The sequence below is a fragment of the Parasteatoda tepidariorum genome, chromosome 5 (genome assembly GCF_982258835.1).
Source record: "Parasteatoda tepidariorum strain Cologne lab strain chromosome 5, Ptep-v5.0, whole genome shotgun sequence".
Taxonomy (NCBI): domain Eukaryota; kingdom Metazoa; phylum Arthropoda; class Arachnida; order Araneae; family Theridiidae; genus Parasteatoda; species Parasteatoda tepidariorum.
Window position 1 is genome coordinate 76,144,177 of NC_141759.1, and position 17,957 is coordinate 76,162,133.

Here is a 17,957-nt window from a genome sequence, read left to right on the forward strand (position 1 = left end):
TCAAGGTCATACAGGATAATGCAGAAAAACAGCATAACACTCCTCATTCCATAATAAAAACTCTATATATAAAAAAATATATTAACTTACTCTGCATCAGGTGTCTCAGTCATACTTGCACAGGCCTCCTCATCAATTATTAATTCATTAGAATCATCGTACATGTCTGATGCATTACTTTCCATACTTGAGTTACCTAAAATAAATTTTTCTTTATTACTTAAGACTCAATTATTACTACTACAATTATTACTACTTTTCAATTTAGTCATATTAGTTCACTTAGTTATAATATAATTTCTTATTGAGTATGTTCTCAATGTCCTAAACACTATTATTTAAAACGAATAATTCCTAGAAGCTGAAGCGAGAAGATATACTTGATCTTGGTAATGAAAAAAACTTATTTAGGTTCAAATTTTATTAGGATGGAAAAAAAAAAAATAAAACATTTGTTTTTCATCTTTTTTATTTAATTTCATTGCTTATTCCTTTTTATTGCTATCTACCGTTTTTCAAATTTGATTTGCTTTTGCAGAAACAATTTTGCCCATAGGTTTTTCCAATGATGTTCTATAAATATTATACATTTCTAAATGCAGAATAATTTTATCAGTTTCTAGTGTAATTTTATCCATGGAGTACTGAATAACTCATAATAGTTCATAATCAATGAATATTTTTAAAAAAATGTATAGTACTGTTGCACTATGGTACATTAAGAAAATAACCAATATCAATTAGTTAAAATTCTCTCACAATATAATAAATACAAAATTATATAATTTAGTTTTTATTATACTTTTTCTAAAAGGTAAAAATCTTTACTTAGCCTACTTCAAATATAGAGGAAAAAAATATCATAAGCTTTTGCTTTCTAAACATATTAAATAAGCATTATACCTGCATGAATGTTCATTAAATTTAATTATTTAAAAAATCATCTTATCGATTGAAACAAGATAAACATAAAATTTACCATATTTATTTGATGGTTATTGATTTCCAAAAAATGTACAACACCATGGACTTAGCCAAGCTCAGCTGGACATGATGTTTAGCAACAACAAAAATATTTTAGAAAATCATTTTGTACCTATTAGAAAAGAATTCTAAAAATATATATGAGTGGTGAAGATGTTTAAAATCTGGCTTAAAGTTAATGAAAGGAATTTTTAAATAAAATTATGTACTTATGTAGTATGTTATGTGCTACATAGTAGTATGTTTATCTTCTTTCAATGAGTAAGATAAATTATTAAATAGTTGAATTTTAGGAACATCAAAGCAAGCATAATGCTCATTTAATTGAATATTTGTAAGATCTTAAAAAAAAAATTATAATACCATGTGTAATATATATTACTCATTGAGAGAAGATAAACACACTATATACTTAAAATATCAACATGTCCATCAACATTCCATAAGTACATAATTTTATTTAAAAATTCCTTTCATTAACTTTAAACCAGATTTTAAACATCTTTAACACTCATATATATTTTTAGAATTAATTCTTTTTTAATAGGTACAAAATGATTTTCTAAAATATTTTTGTTGTTGCAAAACTTCATGTCCATCTGAGCTGAATTAAGTCCATGGTATTGTACACTTTAAGGAAATCAATGACCATCAAATAAACATAGCACATGGACAAAACTTTCATAATCAATTCTTTTCTAAAAGGTACAAGGTCTTTATTGTTGTTGTCGCTAAACATTATATCCAGCTGAGCTAGATCTAGTCCATGACCATTCATACACATTTCAGTATACAGTCGTACACTTTTACTAAATTGATAACCATCAATGCACACATCAAGGTGTGTGAGGCCTAATCAGTCAAGAATATGATCTGAAGAAGACTAGCGTGAAATGCTATATTTAATAGTATTTATATAAAAAAGTATTAAAAAAACAAAAACTAGAGCTTACAAAGGTTAGGAAAAGGTCATAACTTAAAAAACCTTTCATAGATTAAAAATTTAGTAACTATAGTTTTTCATATATGGCAACAAAGTATCCATAGTTTGATATTACCACTTAAATAACATTACATACTTTAAAGAAGTTGCCAAAAGTAGAAAATTTTTTAAAAAAAGTGTAGAGCATCATAGATAGAAAATTTGACATAGATTTTACCAACTTAGTATTTTATCAATATTCAAATAATCATTTAAGGATTCTTAACTTCATCCATCATTGAAACAGTCATTTGTTATCTTGTTGGCATTAAAACTAACTTTACGAAAATATCTCTGTTGAGTTATTGATATACACAATATTTAATCTTTATCATAACTTGAGAAAAACCTCGTTTTAAGAGAATTTCTCAATTATATGTTCTTTTACAGTCAATAAAAATATTTATGAAGAATTATTATAAAACAATTTCATAAAATACATAGAACAGTGTTTACACTACAGCACAAGAACGCGAGAATCTCGCATATTTTTTTCTTTTCTCGCATTAAAAAATTATTACCGCGAGAAATTCGCGCATCCTATAAATCAATTTCTAAGTTCTCGAATTTCTCGCATTTTGGAAAAAGCTTCGAATTACGCCATTTAGAATAAAATCCGTTTCACTTTTCTTCCTGGATCTTTCATTATTTTCGACATCCGCCCCATTATCTAGCTTCTCTACTTACCAGTATTGTTCAAAACCTTTTCGAACAACAGAACACAACCATGGAACCCCTTTCAGAACACATTTCTCTGCAACCACGTGTTTACAGAAGGTAAGGTTTCTTCATGTAAGACGTTTAAAAAAATTTTGTACTTATATAAGATGGACAAATACAGTGTACAACCTAGTAAAGGCAAAATCTTCTATGATGATGCACCAAAAATATTCAATGCTTTAGGAAATAGAAGACGTTAAAAATGTATTATTTATAATTAAAAGAATGATTTTTTTTTTCAAGAGTTTTTGTGTTTATTTAGTTTTTAGAAATCTCACTTAACTTTTTGAAATCTCACCCTGTTTTTGAAAAAGGGTGAGAAATTCTCACCCATTTTTTTTCTATGATGAAAACACTGTAGAATAATGCGGCAGCAGGTTTGTCCAAACTGTCAAGGAGATTTCTGTAACAGTACTAGCGTCATAAAAAGCAAAATTAATAACTTATCAACATTAATTCGAAAGACTAACAGGCAGTGGCAAATGAGAAAATAAATTTCTAAAAAAAAAGAAAAAAAGTCAAGATGAAGATTAACTTAAAAGATAGATCGTTCATGGCATCTCAAACATTAAACAGTTCTTATTTATTTTGATTTATTGGGAACATAAGAATTATTTATTGTCATATTCAGCACTAAACAGGGAACATAAAAGAAGTCTTGTACCATAATCACAATTTTGTCCCAAATTCAGCACTAAAGGATATATTTCTGTATCATGATTTACTGTACCAACTACAACAGCCAATGGCACGGATTTTTACACTGGCACATTTCAAAAAAAAAAAAAAAACAATTTCATGTAGAGATTTGGGGGATCTACGAGCTATACCCCTCAAATTGGTCTGACCAAGACTTGGTAATTATTGAGTCGCAGATAAAGATAAGAAATATCTTCAAGCTCTAAAGAATATACAGTCCCTGGCGAAATTATTACAAGCACTATAAAATTCTATGTAAAATCATAATTATCAGGTGATAATATACAACTTTATTGTTTTTACACAGCTGAAACCGGTTTTGCACTTGTTTACGTTTGAATATCACTTGGTTAACATTGTAATGCAATACGTTAAAAATCAATACAAATTGGAAGAATGTACGAAATCTCCTAACTAAAAACTCATTATAGATACGTTTAAATATTAAAGTATTGTATATGAACTCGTGCAAAACATGTAATTATTAAAAAACTACACTGCGTCTAATAATTTGATCTAATTATTACAATATAATACCTGATATAATAAATATTCCATGTTTTTATAATATATCTTCTAATTTATCCAATCGGTGAATTTATATTACACATCGCCTAATTTAACCACTTGATACACGAATGTAAGCAAGTGAAAACCGATTTCAGTCTTGTAAAAACAATAAAACTGTACAGAATTACCGGTTAAGTAAGATTTTACATAGAATCTTATAGTGTGTATAATAACTTGGCCAAGGATTGTGCAGTGATTTGCGACATTTTTATTATTCTTACAATGAAAATTAACGGTTATGATGTTATGACATATATTAAAATTGCAATCATTAATACAATAAAAATGAAGTAAACATACTGCTATTACATTTGTTTAAAGGTAGGTTAGGAATGAACATTATTAAAAATTTTAAAAGATTTACGCATTCAAAACTATGATAGTACTCATGACAGCACTCAGAGATAGTGCAATTTAGAACAAATTATATCTATTTAGAGTTAACCAGTACTCCATTAGATGATTAAAATATGTAAAAATTGCACACTTAGATGAATATTCCTCAAATTAATGCTTTTTTTTGTTGACACACTTTGTTTATGAATACAGAAAAAAAATCTGCACAATTAACAGCAGTTAAAATAGATAGTCTCAAGTTTAATAAAAAAATTCCATTTATTATCAAGTTTGTTTATATAATTACAAAGAAAAACAGTATTATTCATCACTAGTATTCCTTTTTTCAATGTGTTATTCCTTAGTATGCAATATATTATATCATTCATTACTGTGCCTTTTTCCTATTAAGATTATTATTAAGCAAAACAATTCCAGTTATTGTCATATTTCAAAAAGTTATATTATTTGTCTTCAAATGAAAATTAATAGTTTTTAAATCATTGCACATCAAAGCTCAATAAAAAAAAATACATCATGTAAAATAAAATGCATGCAACAGTATTTATTTATATCATCATAACAGCATTTTTCATCATAAATATACCTTTTTTAATGTTGTTACCCATCACATTTGTCACACTGTAACATAACTAGCAATGACAGTTTACCAGATCAGCAATAATAATTGTAAAACACTATCTTTAAGTAGAATGTGTTGACACATTGCTTTTGTGAGAAGTTCACATTAATTTTATTTAAAAGTAAATAACTTTGTGAAGGCGAAAAGTGCTTAAGAACATCTTTTTTTAACAAAGAAATACTGATTCAACAAATAACAGATTAACAAAAGCGTTCATAAATAATATTTATAATAATCATTGATTCGACAGAACATTTTTAACGATATCATCTTTCTGAATTCTATAAAAAAAGAACACGTCGGACATACATAAAACATTAAAATGAAAGAAAAAAAATCATATGTATGGTGATATTAAAATAACAGTTTAATTATATAATAAAATTCCATGACGCAAATTGACAGCCACCACCGTGTCAACAAATAAAAATCGTGATTAGTGATCACGGTTAAAATCCGGTTCCATTTAAAAACGTGCGTGATTCTTTATTACCATTGTGATTATTCCAGGACTAATCCCACACAGGATGATATTATCCATAATAATATTGCAACGATCAATGACCTGACTGATCATTTGAAATTGATGGAATCATTAGAGGAAATTCTTAAGATAACATAACATGTGACAACACATCAATTCACAAAATTTTATTGATGTAAATAATGAAAATTTCGCGCACCCGCAACAACCAATTAAATCACGAATTTCCTATTTTGTGACAGTCATGAGCGCCGAGACTGGTAGCTGGCGGTGTTAAGCCTACTTTGATGAATAAACGCAAAATCTTCAACTCAAACGATTTTAATTAATTAATTATTTTTTAATCATATTTAAAAATATTTCAAAACAATTTCGTCTTCACAACACTCACTAACAAGACCATCGGACTGAACGAAAATTTTCACGAACAATGGTTTAAAGCCTATTTATATGCGTGACGTCATAGACAACCCATACATGTACATTGAGATTGCTTGAAATTTTCACCTGGCTCAACTAGTCGAAACCAGTTCTGGCTTCTTCCTGATTGGTTGGCTCAAGGTCATATCGCCCAGTATAGCCTGGAATTCGACCTCGTTTCCAGGAAATTGACAAACAATTTCACAACTGGTTTTGGAACCGTGCCAAAAGATCAGTATCGCGTTCTAGCAGAAAAGGGAGGAAGGTTTTTCGTTTTAGTCGATGGAGAATGTTAGATGGTTAATATCCAATATGATACTCGCAGTATCATGATGTCGCTTAACCGAAATAGTTTGGAATGCTAAATATCGTTTTTTTTTCTTCTTTTTTTTAAAAAAATTGCATATTTTCTTAAATTTGTTACAATTTTCTTATTGTTTTCATTTTTTATAAAGAAAAATTAGCTAAATATATTTAATTAAAAAAAATTTTTTTTTGGACCTTATCTTAAGTTTTTAAATTCTTTTTGTTAAATAAATTTCTTTCGCTTGTTTCTTTTTGAATAAGTTAATTTAACCAACACAAAATTAATATGTCAATCATGCTATGCCACGAATAACTATTTGCATACATTTTTCAGTTGTAAAACAAACGAAAAATGGTATTGATTCCTTCGCCTTAACGGACGAGATAATTCGTCTTCGAAAATGCTGCGAACGAGATAACTCGCCTAGCTCTAAGATAGCTGATGATGCGATAACTCGCTTGCCAAAGATCATGTTATTTCTATGGTATGATACCTACTTAACGACATATCGTTTCATCCAATAATTTTCGCTGTATCTTAAAGGAGAGATATCTTATCCTCGTATCATATATTTTCTTGAGGGAACGAAATACTACGACGTAAGCAAGTATTTTAAAGTTACCTCCAAACTTAAATCAATTTGTTGGCTGAAAGACTTACAAGGAAAGTCAACCCAAGACGGAAATTGAAAGCTGAATTAAATGTATCATGATTGTTAATTTTGATTTGTTTAGTTATAATTTATTTTGATGAAATATGCATGTGATGCAGATGAGAGAAGAATATGTCAGAACGGATTATAAAATGGCATTTTGAAAAATTTATTAAGATAAGAACTTATCTGCTAATAAACAGATAAGTGGAACAGCAGAGATCGATTAAGTTAAAGAGGCTTTTTTCGTGTCTATCCTATGTCCTGCTTACGCTTATGTCAAAAAGAAAAAAATTACCAACCAATTTTTTTTTTTTTTAAACTATTTGTATTATCTGAAAACATTGTTAGATCAGAAAGAAAAAAAATCTGATGCTAAAGTATTAGTATCAAGTTGTTTCCAAACGTAAAAATTTTGGTGAAATTTGTTAACAAGCTTCCTTTAAAACTATTGTTAATTCAAGGAGACTTCAAAACAGAAGTAATTACCATTCAGGGGTCTGTCCAGGCCGAATTTACTACCGTTTAGCGGTACCTTCACAAATTCAACTTTAGGAAAAACGGTAGTTTCACAAATTCAATTTTAGGAAAAACGGTAGTTTCACAAAATACTTTTTCTTAAAATGTCATTTTTGTATCCCTTAAGAAACGATAAATCCATATTTTTGTGTTGATTTTTTAATATAATTTTTAATTTTTCACAAATTACGTCTAAATTTTCACAAAATAGGTACCTGTCAGAAAAACCTAGACAGACCCCTGCCATTATTCGGATATAAAGCTGGCTAATAAAAATAAAACGTTACTTGTTTCAATTCTGAGCAATTTAAGAAACGTGTTTTATTTGTCCTCCTAAATATGATGAGATGCCTTGTTCCTAATAAATACCGTTCTAGTTTAATTCTGTGTTCTTGCTACTTAATAGAATCCAGGCAAAAAATCATATAAGTATTTCAATCTTTTTTTTTCAGTTAATCCAATTGAAATTGAGCGTACAACGAGTAACCTTAAAGAAAATTCTGAATCCTGAAGGTCAAAATTTTCAATAATATAAATATTTTTTTAATAATGACGGACAAATTTACTCTTAACTTAAGAAATTTTTTTTAACCTTAATACATAAGTCACAATTTTCAATGTATATTAAAATTAAATGTACTGGAATAACTTTAAAAATAGCTAAAAGACAAAACTTGACTGAAAACTTTGTTTGAATATAAAAAGTCGTCAAAAACTGTATTACTTTACAACACAATCCAATATGCCTGGAAAAGAAACTATAAGAATCTAAAATAATGTGCGATACAAGAAAAAGATTTTAACTGTCTTTGCACAAATATTTTCTACATTCGAATTGGTTAAACTAAACACTAAACAATCTTAATTTGGTTCAGAACGTTAAGGGGAAAAGAAGAAAAAAATTTTAAAAAAGCAACATTGTCAACTAAACATTCGTTCGTTCGTTGTTGTAGAACTGGGCATCTGAGGCCTAAATGGCCCTTTTCCCATTCATCTTGAAATATCCCCATGACGGGAACATACGTAGGAAAGATTTGTCAACTAAATAACTAACACAGATGCAAACACATAATTTCTACACAAATTTTTTCCTGTGGTAGCAAAATATCTGTTCTAATGTATAATTCAAGTTAAATAAATTTGACTTAAAATCATTTTACCCACCATTGGAAAAATTTCTAAGTCCAAATAAAATGCCACTGTGTTTCAGTTACCACGTGGTGAACCCTTAATGAGTTGTATATATAACAGAATTCTGCAAGTTTAAGCTTTTAACTTTTTGCCACTTCAAAAAACATTCTTTTGAGGGTGGATCAGTGAGTTCCACAAAAAAAACTTTGCAGAATTGAAAAATAATACTTACAAAATATTCCATGCTGAAGAAATAATAAACAGATACAATGAGCACAAATGGCTAAATATTGCTATATGGAAATGTAATCAAAGATGTAAAGATCTTAATATAAATTTCACAACATTTATTTGACAAAATATTTTGATTTTACAATTTTATCAAAAAATCATAATACTTAAAAAAAAAAAAAAGCATTTAATTGCTTTAACTTGTAAGCCTTATTTTTATACGAAACAATTAAATATCACTATTTTGAAAGAATAAATAACGAAATAGCTTCAAAATTTTATAAAGAATATATTTTCATATCTGCTTAAAAATATTAAATATTTCAGTTTAAGATAAAACTATTTATTTAATACTATAAAATGCATTATAGCTTAAGTTATTGTCTATAAAGTCTAAGTCTATAAAGTTATTTTTAAAAATAAATTACCTTTTTTGGTTAATAGTTTTAAAATGAAAAATGCGTAATCAAAATGATATAAAAACAGTTAACTTACATAACTTTATTTCGGATAAAAAAGCACTTAGTTTCAAAGAAAATTATTGCCTGTTAATTATTGTCTTTATAAATATAATGTAACTTACAATAATTAAAAAAATAACCTTTTAATAATTAAGAAAATAAAACTAGATAAGGTTGTATTATAAAAATGTAAGCTTTTTCAAACAGGAAAATAACTTTTATTAATTTATTTATTTGAAAGTGTCAAATCAACAATTTATTATTTCTGTAGCGTCTTGCTCAAAAATAGTTTAAATTTTCAGGAATTAGAAAAAAATATAAATTACTTTATTAATAAGGAAATTTACTATAGATACTTCAATTTTTTGTTGTTCTTAGAAAAAATTTTTTTTTTCATTATTTGAAGAGGAAAGCCATACAAATATTGAAATAACATTCAAACTACATTTAATGTTTAAGATTTTTTTACCATAACAATACCAAATTTATTATTTATCTTATATCCCTTCCAATCTTGTTGTTTTTTGATATCGAATAAATGGTGCAATATACAATCGTTAGTTACATAGAGCATGTTAAAGCATTAGAAGAACTGCCAACTTTCTACGCTTTTGTAAAAATTTATTCTAGTGGTAGCTAAGTTTATGTTTTAATGGTGGGGTTTTGGCAGTCCTAAACTGGTTTTGGACAGGACACGTGGGTTTTAATGTCTTAAACTGTCCTAATCTGACTAAAATTGTCTTAAAGTTACAAAACCTAGAACATAGCTAAAAGGTAAAAATTCTATATGTGTAACCACTGTACAGATAATAATTACATATATTAATAAATATTTGATACCTTTTATACAATTTACTTTAATTTATTAAAGGGAAATGATATAAGAGGAAATGATTAATAACTTTTGAAGCTCCACAACTCGATGAACAACAAAAGTGAATACCTTATCCTTTAAATATGAATAAATATGCTTCTGATACTGATAAATTATGTTTTTGCATAATAATAAATAATGAATCATGACGTAATTTGAATAAAAGGGTTTTGGACAGGACGGTTTTAACCGCAGAATAATCCATCGTCCTAAATCTTGCCAACTCTGGTATTCTTCTTTATTCATTTAAACTTATTTTCCGTACCACTACATCATATAAATGATTTAAAAGTTCATACGGGACGTCACTTTGTTTCATCTCTTTTGCGATGAAGCTTCTAAAATATTGGCAAAATTACCAAAAATTTTGAATGCTTCTGTTTCGAAATGTTTACCACTCTAAAAAATGTTTTGCAAAAAGCGTAGAAGTTGGCAAGAATGCATTAGCTTGATAAAAAAAAATTCAAAAGCACCAAAAATCCTCAATTAATGTAATACATTTTTAGAAAACATATTTAACATAATGGCTGGAATAGAAAGAATATTGTATATGTATCCTAATAATTAGCCACAAATATTTGGGCAGCGGCATTCGTTTTATGTGTATCTCATTATAGTTACACGTATGACATCCCTTAGATACGTACTTTACGAAATCATACAAACACATTCTGTTAATTTCGTATGCTGCTAATAATTTTGAATAGGCTATGTACTTAATTAATTACTATTTAAGAAAATTCTTATGTATGGAGAGAAAGAAGCATATTAACTTTGAAGTGAACTATTCTTTAATTCGAATATGGATATTTTGATGTATGGAATGATCAGAACATGCAATACATTTCTTAGATATTTTTTGTATTATGACTAGCATTCTCTACGTTGAGGTGAAAAAAGAACCATTCTGTGGAAAAAAATCAAACGCAACAACAACAACAAAAATGTCATTCCGTGAAAAAATTAAAGATAGCAACAAAAAAAAAATCATTCTTTAGAAGAAATCAAATACGTACTTAGACTCTTTTACAGAAAAACATGAATTTTTACAGAAAGAAGAAAATTCAAAGATATTTAAATCCTTGAAAATACGTCAAAAATGCGTATAGGCTGCATTCTATTCTTAAAAATAATAATAATTTGGAGAAGAAACTAAAAACAGGTAGAAAATCAGTTTTTGAAGAAAGAAATTTAGAAAACGGAAGGAGTAAAATATTTTTGCACTAAGAAAAAATTTAAAGTATGTGAAAGTTTAAAATAAATAATAATGACAATAATAAACAAATAAAAATACGAAGAATCCGGGGGGGGGAACTAGAAAAAGGTTAAAAAAATAACTTAAAAAAAAAAAATAATAAATAAAAAACGATGAGAGAAAATATTCCTTCTTTAAATATAGAATTCAAAGTATGTGACACGTTTAAAAAAAATAATAAGAAGAAATAATAATAATAAAAATTTGGCAAAGAAACTAGCAACATGTAAGAGATCAGTTTTTGAAGGAAAAAAATTTAAAAATCAAGAGAAAAATATTTCAGCACTAAGAAAGAATTCAAAATATGTGAAACGTTTAAAAAATAATAATAATAATTACTGATGATTTGTATTCTGTTTGCACCAAAAATATAAGTTTATTGAGTGAGAGAAATTAAAAACAGCGGGAAAATAATCATTCTGAGGAAGAAATCAAAAATGTCTGCACGACTTTCTTCTTAAAAAAACCACACAATTTCAAAACAAAAGTGTTCAAAATGTGTAAGACATTGAGAGACAGTTATAGAAAAATGGAAGAAATAACAAGAATGCTGAATAAATAATACTTCTTAAGAAAATGTGCTTCATTTGTTGTCGGACACGAACTTACACAATCAGCTGATATTTTATGTTATTGGATGACAAAGAAATTCTGGCATCTAGTTGTGCAATAAGCCTGGCTCTATGAAAATGCATATCATTTTTTATGGACCACCTTTAAGCAAACATAACGTCTTTAAAAAGGATACGTTTTCTCAGTGCTCAGTTTCTTCTTGTACCCTCTTTTTCTATACAGGATAATTGAGAGCACAACGAAAAGTACATGAGCCGATGAAAAATTCTGACATCTAGTTTTGCAATAACCCGATTCTTTTAAAAAAAAAAAAAAATGCAAATAATTTTTTCCTGTACCATCTTACACAAACAAACCTAATGCCCTTAAAAATAATACTTTTTAAGTACTTTTTCTTAGTGCTCATTATCTTTTACCCGCTATCGATAAAGAAAATAGTTAGAATTAAGAAAAGGCATGTCAATGGATTGGTTGAACAACAAAAATTTTGGCATCTATTTTAGCAATAAACCTAATTCTTAGAAAATACAATTCATTTTTCTTGTACCATCGATAAAAAAATATAATACCTTTTAGAAAAAGATACATTTTATGTACGTTTTCTTAATGATCACTTTCTTCTTGTACCCTTTTTTCCATAAAGGAAAAATAGAGAGCACTAAGAAAAAGTACATAAAATTCTTCTTGTACCTTCTTTTTCTGCATTATAGGATAATTGGGAGCAAAGGTAAATCATTGAATTGGTTGAAAAATTCTGGCATCTAGTTTTGCAATAAGCCTGATTTTTAAGGAAAAAAAATGAAAAATGCAAATAATTTTTTTCTGTACCATCTTATACAAACCTAATGCCCTTTTAAGTACCTTTTCTTATTGTTCATTTCTTCTACCTTCTATCGATAAGAAAAATAGTGAGAACTAAGAAAAGGCATGTCAATGGATTGGTCGAACAACAGAAATTTTGGCATCTATTTTAGCAATAAACATAATTCTTAGAAAATACAATTCATTTTTCTTGTACCATCGTTAAAAAAATATAATGCCTTTTTAAAAAAAGATAAATTTTATGTACGTTTTCCTAATGAACACTTTCTTCTTGTACCCTTTTTTCTATAAAGGAAAAATAAAGAGCGTTAAGAAAAGATACACAAAAGTATCAGATATTCTCTTTTCTATACTATACTTTGTCTACAGTTTTTCAAGAATCCCTCTTGACGACCACGGTATTCTTCGACACATTTCAAAACAATAACCATTCGCTATCTTCGGCTTATCTGCACTAGCCATTATTTAACTTGAGCTTATCTATTTATATTTTCGATAAGATTAGGCATATAAATTTGAAGGAAAAAAAAATTATGAATAAAATGTAAAAATTCATCAACAGATAATTTAAGATTACTTTATTCATGGCTCATTTTTACAAAAAATTTGGTGAGATTGATTTCCAAATCAAATAAGTTCACTTTTTTCTTAAGTCATTCTTAATTTTTATTTCAAAATAAAATTCAAAACAGTTTTCTTCACTAGTTCAAAAATATTTCGAAAATAAGTATGGATACAAAATATTTTGTATTTTACAGAAGTTGAACTATAAAGAATACATGTATTATACGATAATAATACGATACTTAATAATACGATATTACATGTATTATTAAGCTCTGCTTGCTCCCTACCAGAGGATCGTTTTTTCTCGACCTGGTCCTGAAGGAAGAATCTATCTATTGTTTACCTACTTGATGGAAAAAAAACTTCTAAACATTTACTCCGCCCCCTACTTGAAACAGTTCAACCTAGTAATTATAGTTCACCGACAATACTCCAGACGAATGGCAGCCTACGCTCCTATTATTGAGAGGTTAGGGAACTTTCACCCGGTTTTAGAACTTATCCCTTCTGTTTTCCTTTAATGGATAAAGCATAAAATTTTCATTTTATGACGTAGCAAAGTTAACTGAACTTAACGATAAAACGTAACCATTTGCTAAACCTTAGCTCAAAACCTAAATCAATACCAGTTCTAAAGCTAGTTCGGTTATTGTTATTGTAACAGAATCGATTGAATTTCGTTCCTGGCTTCTCAAAGACCAATGAAAGTTGAGACAAGACAATTAAGAGGCTCCGCCCATTACGCGCTGAGCATTGTTCGATAATATTTGTTTATACTTAGCTAGTTTCTGTTGCTTCAGTTCTGTTTGTGTATCTCCTCTTCAGCGAAAGAACTGTAGACACTTCTTACTTTGCGCCTACTGCATTAAAAATTAATACAGAAAAAGCTCGATATAACGAATACGGTACAGTGCGTTAAGTCCCCAAATAACGACAAATTTCCAAGTCACCGTCAAAGATACAAGAATTATGATTCAAAATTACTAGCCTTCTGCTATTTTTGTCCCGCAGTGGACTGACACGGTTCCCACACCAAAGTCAAGCAATAATGGCTGCGGTCAGTAAGCGGGTGGGTGACCACTTTCGCCAGTCTGCTTTGGAACCGCAAGTACGAGGTATCGGGTCTCGTTAAACTGTCCTACCGTAAAATGCTCGACTTCGCGTGCAGGTCGTCGGGCTATCAAAGAAGGGAAGCCATGCCCTCTGCAGAGGATCAAAATAAAGATGGCTTGTCTTCGAATCATCCTTAGGGATGTCTCCCAGACCGTGGCCAATAGCTCATTGTGTAGCTCTAGTGCGAATTTTTTATTTATTTATAACTGGTAAAAATACAGAAAAGCGATTAACCAGATTTTTCCAAAGTAACATGACGACCACCAGCAAAGAAATATTCCTAACACAATTTCAAAAAATCCTGTCATGCACATCAAAAGAACACACCTTTTGTTGACCACATATCATTATCCATCATGACCCCTTATCGTGACAGCTTACTATTCAAATCCACATTCACTGTTATCCATCACATTGAAAGGTATTTGGCATTCATTTCCCCCCCCCCTTCTTTTCTTTCAAAATCTTGATAAGATTAGGAAGTTCGTTTTTAAGACATGTGCCCATCATAGACATTTTACCGTTTCATAAATTACGGAGGCATAAAACTCACCGTCATTCAGCCGACAATTGACATGTGGTCCACAAAAGTTGTCTACTCAAGATATGTAATTTAAGTTAAAATTGTTGCTTTAATACGAAAGAAAAAAAGTGACTTTCTTCATTACTATTTTAACATTAAATGTGTATTTGCTTATAACGAATATCTCGCTATAACGACAATTTGATATGATAATATGAACTGTCGCTTTAACGAACTTTTACTGTTTTAAAATAAAAACCTTCCGATTTCTATGCTTTCTGTGGAAGATATGCCAAGTGGAAGTTAATTAAACTAAATTTTATTAAAGTAATGAAACAAAATTTAAGATCTCTTCATCACTTTAGTACAGAGATTCTCAATTTGTTTCGGCTATGGAACCCTACACGATCCAGCTTCTTTTTGTAGAAACCCCGGCATTATTAAAAAATATTGCATTGACAGCCATGAATATGTAAATATCATACCTGCCAACTTTTAATCCCTTCCATTATCATTTTTCCCAGTGGTATTAAAATGGAATTAAAACTTCAATTTTAAGCAAACAAATACGTTGCATTTGAAAAAACTTTAGTTGACAACCATGATAGTAACGCATATTAATATATGTGCTTAATTTTTGTAAGAATAGTGGTGATCAAAATCATTTAAAAATTAAGTTTATAAAAGAAAAAAGAGTATATATTTACTACCACTTTAAATATGAAAAAAAAATCTTCCGGAAAATCCGGAAGAGTTGGCAGGTATGAAATATACTAACAAAAAAAAAAAAGAAAAGAAAATTATGGTTATTTTGAAACTAATATGTATAATGAAGTATTTAATATTATGAATTTTTTCTTAGCGTACGCAAATGCTGAAAATGAATAAAATAGCTGAGTTATGGTTTTTAAAAAAGAACTGTTTTAAACGATGCGAATAGTTATCAAAGAAAAAAATTTTTTTTTTCATTCTTGAATTTAGTTATTTTATTTTGAATTCGAAAGCTTTTTGAGAAATACATTTGAAATATTTATAAGTGCATAGTATCTTTATAATTTATTCAATAAATTGTTATCAATAAATATAAGCAGATTTTAAATTTTGCTAGTTTTTTTCCTTCGCATCTTAAATAAAGAAGTTTATGTAGGCAAGCAAAATAATAAATAGATCATGGATTGCTGACTGGATATAAATATCATTATTACTGGTTGAAAATATCCCAACTCTCGGAACCCCTGTCATCATTTTACGGAACCCCCCGAGGAACATCTTTTGGGAACCGCTTTCTTAGGACGTCGAACCATTATCTAGCTTAAAATATATGAAAAGTTTGGGGCAATAAATTGATAGGTAACAACACTTCTTCTAAAGGTATTTTTATATCAAGCAGTTCCTTATTATTTTTTTTTTTTTTTTCAGATAGGTACTTAATAAGTTTCTATAATTTCTACAGGGTACGTAGCCAGATTTTTCAGCAAAAAATAAGCACTTTTTAAGCACTCGAAAATATTTTTAAGCACTTTATACATTAACAAAATGCAAAATAATTTTCAAAGACTTTACAGGATCATGACAAAATAACTAGTTTCTGACAAAGAACTTCTTTTTTGATTACATTAGCCATTACAAAAAGATCGAGAGATTTTTCGGTTCGAGGGTGGAAAATAAAGCCTGAAATGGAAAATATCTTGGAGAATGCAGCAGAGTTGCACACGAGAGTGCAATACTCTCACCGAACTTAGCTTAATAGACGCACGTGCTGATTCGCAAGTATTTCATCAAACATGTAAAATGATTGCCGCTTTCATGCGCTATGGTGCTATGGACCGTCAGTACGCCGAAATAGATTGTGGTTGAATGAATTGTACGTGACGAAAATTGACATGGTGAGGAAAATAATATCATTTTCGAAAAGGGAACACCAAGCACTTTTTAAAATCACCCTATGAAAAAAGCACCTTTAAGGGCTTTTAAAAAACGAAAATCAAAAATAAGCACTTTTTAAAAACGCTAAGCACCATAGCACGATGCCCTAGATCTGATCGACACTACAAATAGACGCGGGCCTAATGGAGTCCGCCATCACTCAGTTCATGTTCCACCAAGTTTGCATATAAATCGAAAAATATTTTTTTTTACAGCCTGAATACGATGTGGCGGGGAAGAATTTTAAATATACGCCATTAGATGTCAGTCCCAACTTAGCCCTGCCCTATCCTACATCTTAATAATGGACAACGCATGATGGCAAGAGTATGTCTGCAGTTTCATTTTCTATGTAAATACTTGTCTGAACTTTTATTTATTGTCAAAAACAGGAAAGAGGTTCGACCAGTTCTGTTATGTATAGTTTGTCTAAAGTAAGAACTCCCTTAGCCATTCGTCTGGACCTTTGATGGTGACTATGGTAACGATGTATTACTATTTCAGGTTGGGGTGTAAGGTCACTGTTTAAGACAGGTTTTGGCTCGGGTCGGGGAGAGGAAGCAAATATCTTTTTTTTTTCTTCGTTCTTCTGTGTTAGCGATAGAGTAGCTACCCGCTTGAAGAAGAGAGAGAAGCTACCCTCCTTGAAATGCGCTACTTTTGCTTCTATAGCAGCAGGCGGCCTCAGACTTCGTGGAGGAGTTCTTACCGTAGATAAACTATAACGAGCTCTTCTTGTTTGTATACGTGTAATATAGATGAGACAGGCGCAGCGGACTCAAGAACGGGATCGTTTGCTGGATTAAAAAAAAAAAACGTTTCGGGCTCGGATTCATAAAATTATGGTTCAGTTATTACTTACAAAAGAATGTAAAATCTATGAAGTATGAAAAGTCACAGTGATCTACTAATTCTATGGCAGGCTAACACTATATGCCCAATAACTTTTATTTAGCTTAAGATTTTGATTTTATTTCTGTAATTCTTATTTTAGTTATCTTATAACTCCGATAACTAAAATAATAGAAGTGAGTCGGCAATATACCAGGCGTTGGACGTCGCCCTCTGACTGGTCAACATGAGCGAAATGCAGATAGTTAGTGTGGCGAACCTTCTTCTTCTTCTTCTTCAGCACAACAGCCCCTTATAGGCCTTGGCTGACTCA

The 17,957-nt window shown here is 29.4% G+C and overlaps 1 protein-coding gene across 16 annotated transcripts in view; it reads right to left on the reverse strand.

Annotated features, from left to right (window-relative positions):
* LOC107450601 (uncharacterized) overlaps positions 1-17,957 on the reverse strand; it is a 133,080-nt gene that overhangs the window by 33,080 nt on the left and 82,043 nt on the right. For 5 of the 16 annotated variants that reach the window (XM_087164311.1, XM_043044204.3, XM_087164314.1 and 2 more), the window contains one exon: positions 91-196. In XM_087164311.1, the coding sequence (XP_087020437.1) occupies positions 91-196 (106 nt within the window). Of the gene's footprint in view, positions 1-90; positions 197-979; positions 1,000-4,898; positions 6,049-17,957 lie in introns of those variants that run through there. The other 11 variants (XM_071185655.2, XM_016066427.4, XM_016066425.4 and 8 more) reach the window with 11 other exon arrangements.